The sequence below is a fragment of the Oculina patagonica genome, chromosome 10 (genome assembly GCF_052425735.1).
Source record: "Oculina patagonica isolate OP01 chromosome 10, crgOcupat, whole genome shotgun sequence".
In the NCBI taxonomy this organism is placed as follows: Eukaryota; Metazoa; Cnidaria; class Anthozoa; order Scleractinia; family Oculinidae; genus Oculina; species Oculina patagonica.
The window spans coordinates 20,689,046-20,695,045 of NC_135767.1; the positions used below are offsets into that span (position 1 = coordinate 20,689,046).

At 39.2% G+C, this 6,000-nt stretch overlaps 1 protein-coding gene and 1 pseudogene across 2 annotated transcripts in view; both read right to left on the reverse strand.

The window, feature by feature from the left end:
- The window catches only part of LOC144629188 (uncharacterized), a 107,760-nt pseudogene that overhangs the window by 73,742 nt on the left and 28,018 nt on the right, over positions 1 to 6,000 (reverse strand). The window lies entirely within an intron of this gene.
- Positions 1,638 to 3,466, reverse strand: LOC144629189 (uncharacterized). The gene is made up of 3 exons (XM_078487405.1): positions 3,319 to 3,466; positions 2,545 to 2,811; positions 1,638 to 1,989 (listed from the first exon to the last, which is right to left on the reverse strand). The coding sequence occupies exons 1-3, from the start codon at positions 3,396 to 3,398 to the stop codon at positions 1,647 to 1,649; spliced, it is 690 nt and encodes a 229-aa protein (XP_078343531.1). The 5' UTR covers positions 3,399 to 3,466; the 3' UTR covers positions 1,638 to 1,646.

A 6,000-nucleotide genomic window follows, 5' to 3' on the forward strand; every position in this document is an offset into this window, starting at 1 on the left:
TCTCTCAACAACAACAGCAACAACTAGAACGACAACGCTTGAGCAGCTGTGTTTGAGTCTCTTAATTTCTGCGATTAGTAGCAGTGCGTTATGACCTTAATAACTAATCATCGTTACCTCATGATTACTCCGGAAGCCAGAAAACAGTCGCCGTGGAGCCTGGAGTCCCAGTAGTTTTTCTGTTTGGAGCTCTAGTTTGGAGCTCTAGTAAATGGCCCAGCTCACAACGAGTCTCTCGTAGCTCAGTTGGTTAGAGCGCCCAACCGGTATCTGGGAGGCCATGGGTTCGATTCCCGTCGGGGACTCAGATTTTTTTCTTTGTCCCATGCTCGTGTCATGTTGAATACTTCATCTTCATAGCTCTAATATTATTTGCAGCAGAACGTGGAACCGTAAAATCGTTTGCCACAGAGCAAAAGACCTGTTTTTTAGGGGTTCGAAGAGCCCTACTATCTCGGGCCCGAAGCCTTTTGAGCCCTAAATTCTTTTTGGGACGCGCACTACGGTGGCACCAAACGGGAACCCGAGTAAACTCTGTTGAGCAATTGCAAAGTACTAACTTGGCAGCCTGCACTCGTTACATTGACCCCTGACATCAATTCAGCAATACAAAAACTTTCTTTAATCTTGTTCTTATTAACTGAATTCGATGGATCTATTCTCTCCACCGCAAAGGCTTCTGTTGCATTCGTGTACGTTGGCGCGCACTGGAGAACTAGGCAAAGGAAATATGGCGTGCGGTGCATGGCGGGAAAGAGGAGAAGAGAATTAAGCGCTTCCTGTACAGCCTCCCTTCTATGACCCCCTAGGGAGAGTCTAGGGAGGAGAGAGTTGAATCTGTTTTTACAAATTTATCTCAAAGGCAAAGGCCTTGGACTACAGAATTTCCAATACACTCGCAATCCATGGAGCCCGTGGACTCTGGAAACGAGATCGATTCACTCTCCATCTTAAAAGGGTTCCTTCTTGTTATATAAAAACTTTTAAATAATTCAATAAAAACTTTTGTGAATGGTGTAGGGTTTGGTTCCAATAAGAGAGATATCTATTTCTTTTTCTTGAGATCAATATATTGTTTGAAACCCCAAAACACAAATTTACATTCGAAAATCCCCCCCCCCCCCCACTGTATACAAGCCATTACCGAATTAAGCCCACCCGTAAGGGAAATTAAACAAATATAAGACCAGGGCTTGTTTTTGGAGTGTTAGGTTAGAACAACTAATCAGGTCATTTTGTCATTTCACTGGAAATTAAGATTCATGCGGTGTGAACACTCAAATATTAACTATCAATCAAACGCTGGTATTTTAATGAACGATGTTCAACGCAGTACATGTAAATTTCAATTACGACCACTCGAAAAAAACTGAAATCTTTAAATTATTTTTTTTTTACTTTTAAATTAAATTAATATGTTGCAGATTTGATCTACTAACCAGGTTTTTTAATACATAATAACTTTTATCTTATAAAAAACAATGTTTCTGCTCTAAATCTCCAAAAGTTTATCGATGTATGTTCGAAGTATTTAAAAAGTACAATTATAAAAAAAAATTGATCAATTTTAATTGATCAAAATTCTACTCTTAACATATCACAAAATTAATTTACCAGCAAAGCTAAGTACTTCCACTATGCTTTGATTAAACTAGTGCAAAATACATTCCCAGCAAAAATAGCAAAATGTATTGCTTCACAGAGATGACGCCACTCTTGTTCGTCCGCTTCTTCGCATCCGAGAGCTCGTTTGGCAGAGTGGACTGACCCAAGAAGAAAAGGGTCGTCGGTGGAAGTGTGGGGGACTGGGTAGGACCAGGCAGATAGCCAAAGCACTGATCATTTCCGGTCGCCTCAGGGTCCCGGTTGTTGGCGCAGAATGGATTGTAGTCACCAAGAGCTAAGTCTAACAGTTGCTTGTCCTGCGAGTTAAATGTGCATTCAGACGCCAGCAAGTCTCTGACACACTTCTTTGCCTTGGCCTGTTCACTGTGGAGATCACGAAGAGAAAAGACAAATGAGAACAAATTATTTGATTTTCTACACAGCAACACATCCCTGAACCTCCCCTCTCCCGCCCGTCCCTCTGCCCTCACAACCTTGTTCCCGAGTTCCTCTACTTCTGGTGCACTGGAGCGAGAGAGCTCCTCACCAGGGGACGGGAAGAAGAAGGTCCTGAGAATGAGTTTGCTCCCCTCTTGCTATTCCGAGGGAAAAGTCAAAGCTATAGTAAAAATAGTTACAGATTTTTTAATACAAAAGAAATATTTATAATTACCTGGTAATCTTAATGAAAACAAATTTTAAATATTTCATGTCCATTTTGCGATGAGGTTTAAATCTTGTCCAATCTTCACCTCTTGGTGTTTGCTTACCAGATAAATTGTTCATTTAATTTATTTATTCGGTTTTAAAAGTTATCTTGTCATGGATCGCAAAAAAAATTCTCTCGATATGGCCTTTGGAAACAGGCATATACCACTTCCTGTCACATCCGGAAGTGGAGTGCCAACGTCGGCTTACTCAGCATATTTCTACTTTTACCTGCATAATGACGGATCAGCCCTATTGGCAACAAACTTCTCATGAAAGGTTTTTCCACACAGAGGAGCTTTCTGAAGATAAGTGCTGGTACAAGGCAGACTTGCGCCAGAGGAGCTTTCAGGAACGGCAAAAGAGCCTTTTAGACAAAAGTTGCTCTCTTTGAAGCTCTGACTTAGAATGGCGTCCACTTGACTTTGCGAGAGGAGGCCGCGCACACAATCATTGACGACATCTCTAACGCACCCAACCATGGTTCGAAACTTTACACTATAGGAAAAAAAAAAGAAAAAAATGCATAATTTACAAGAAAATAAAATTTACGGAACTAATTTTTTCAACTCAAACATGATTCGATACTTTACACTTTGGAAAAACAAAGTAAAAAAGGCATCAATTTCAGCGGGAAAAAATTACGACAATAATTTTTTCAACTCAAACATGGTTTCAAGCTTTACACGTTGGAAAAAAGAGAGGGAAAAAAGGCATTAATTTTTTTGGAAAATGAAATTTCCGAAACTAATTTTTTCAACCCAAACATAGTTCGATACTTTTTTACACTTGGGAAAAAGAGAATATAGCATCAATTTCAAGGAAATAAAATTTACGAAACTAATTTTTTCATAAAAAGGTGATGTAATCTCTTTTAACGATTACAGTTCTGCATATAATGAAGGTGTATTCAGAGGTGGCTGAAAATAATTCTTAAGGGCTACATTCGTTGAATAGCAGCACTAAGGTTTCCTTAACTCGCAAAAAATACAAATATAAACTTACCTGCATGAAGCTAAGGTATCTTTCTGGAGATCTTTATAAAATACAGTGGTACATCTTCTTGCCTTGCAGAAATATTCCATGAATGAACAATGGCCAACATCCGGGAGAGCTGAACCAAAACCACAAAGAAACACTGAAGAAGAAAAAATGAGTAATGAGCCCTATTCATCAGGCTCAGTAAAAGCTGGTTTCATACCGCTAAAAAAAAGTGGGAAGGGGGTTATAAACCCAGGTTATAAAACCAGGTGGGTATTACGTAAGTTCTATGTTTTCTTTTTAGGGGGGTTGGGGGAGGGGGAAGGGGTTACAAGAAAATACTTTTAAACTTTGGTCACTCTGAGGGATAAACTGTACTGAAAATCCCGATTATAAGCCCCCCCCCCCCCCCCCCCCGCCTGGAAACAAAAAGATACTTCTGGTTATAACCCCCTTCTCTGCTGGATGACAGAACTGAAGAGGCCTAAAAGTTGCTTTATTATGACTTTTAGCTCAAAAACTAATTTCTACTAAAACGGCCGTGGATCGTTTGGAAACGCATTTTTTCATTCCGCTCGTAGCCACCCCCCCCCCCCCCCCCACGAATATAAGCCCCTCCGTTTCTAAGCCCACCCAAATAGGCATAAATAGATTGTGCTCGGCAACTTTTGAGCAACTTTTTGTAGTACCAGCAACCTAGGGCAACTTTTGCCTTCCTTGGCAACTTTTGAGCAACAAATTGATATAAAACCGATCCAAACCATAAAAGGTCGTTTCATTTCGAAGGATTTTATTAAAACTGGTTTCATCAAAACTGATTTATTAAAATTAAGGATATACAATAAAATGACAATAAAAAAACACTTGCTTTACGCCCGCGAAATCTGGACAGCGGCTTTCTATCTAACGGGCGCTTAAATCCAGCGGTTACTCGCTGCAACATAGAGCCTGCCGCCGGCCATCTTGGTATTAAAGTGCGAGTAATAGACGCTGGGGCAACTCTTAGTAAACCTGCAAGCGCTTCAATTTCTAGAAAACGCAAAATTCACTCTAGAGAGCAAGCAACTTTTCTAAATTTTGGTGGCAACTTTTTGATATTTAAGCAATTTTAGAGCAACTTTTGGGTATATTGTGAAGCAACTTTTCCTGAATTTACCGGTACAATCTATTCATGCCTACACCCAAAACCCCTTTCGAAATTGCATAAGCGGTATCCTGGGAAAGCCATTCTGATAAACATATAGCAGGTTTCCGATATGTACTACTTATATCGCATTAAATTTAATAATTTCAAGCGCAAAGGAGCTGATCATGAATATAGGCCAATACTATAATCCGTGAGTCGACAAAGCTACCAATATGCAAGCAAACACGCGAAATATGATTTCACCGCCTAAGTAATTTGAGGCCTTTCATTTCCTGCACTCAGAGTCACTTTCATGCAACACTTAAAGTACATTAACTTGCCAAATTTTAGCTATAAAGATGATAAATGCACAACTTTCAATCATGTCACTGTCATTTATCGTGTTGCTGTCTCATTTTAGTCTCTATAAATCTTGTCGCTGTTTAGAAATTCCTGTGTCACTATGACTCGGGGCCTCTAGAACTATCAAGTGTAAGGTATCAAGAAGGAAAATTGGCGTTTTCGTTCAAAGTGAAATTGTGTGAAAACCATCAATGGTAACCCCAATAAAGTATATATTTTCTGAAAGCTTATTGAATAAAGATTGTAATTTTGTATTTTGTTTTGATCATATAAGCCTAAACTTTAATGTGGAATTTGATCTACACATATTGGTCTATAAAACGGTGTCTCAGATTTTTCTTTTCTTGCTCCATTAATTTTTTATAAATTTTTAAACTTTAAAATGGCGTTTTTAGGGCTTCCTTAGGATTAAAAATTCATAAAAAATTAATGGAGCAAGAAAAGATACTGGATACAAGACTTGTTCTCTAAATTTCACAACGACATTGGAAGCCCTGATATAGTAAGCGAATTAACAAGTAGTCACAATGACGGGCAACCTGGAAAGCTAAAAGAATCTCCTTAGCCTCGCTTTTAACACTTCTGGACTTCAGCGTTTTTAAACACTATCTGTTGGCTAAAGGGAAAGTTTTCCAAACCTCTAAAGCAAACCGATACAAAAGCTTCGCTAACCGTAAGTACAAGTTTGGAAATTTTAACATTACGACCCACTAGGCGTGTAATATCCGATGCATATGAAGAATACGAAAGCAGTCTGGAAGGACGATAAAAACTAAACATCTTTCTAGCATAAGCAGGAACAGGTCCATTTAAAACCTTAAACGTTAAAAAAGTATCTTACAACTTGTAATGCGCTGCTCGGTGGACGGTAGACAGTGAAGTCCGTTAGGGCGTGATTGCGGAACTTCGACAGATGCGTCTGTCGGCTCCTTCGGCTGAGAGTTTGTCATGAGTTGTTTAACCGGGAGAAATTAACTCGATCAGTTTATCAAACAATTCGCAAGTCAGTAAGTTCCGGTGCTGATTTTCCAAATATCGGCGATCTTTCTTTTAGCTTTAAAATACGTTGAAAACTTTTCAGCGAAGACTCGATGATATGTTCACCGAACTACACCCATACAAACCGAAACAAAATGCTACTGGTCGCCAAAACCCCACACCGCTAGAATGCTCAAAAAATCACTTACCAAGAGCAAAAGCAATCTTTATCACCTTCA

Coding starts and splice junctions, on each gene's coding strand:
- LOC144629189 (XM_078487405.1), bottom strand. CDS start 3,398: ATGGAATATTTCTGCAAGGCAAGAAGATGTACCACTGTATTTTATAAA. Junction 2,812..3,318: donor GATACCTTAGCTTCATGCAG/GTAAGTTTATAT, acceptor TTTTTCCTATAG/TGTAAAGTTTCGAACCATGG. Junction 1,990..2,544: donor GCTGATCCGTCATTATGCAG/GTAAAAGTAGAA, acceptor TGATCTCCACAG/TGAACAGGCCAAGGCAAAGA.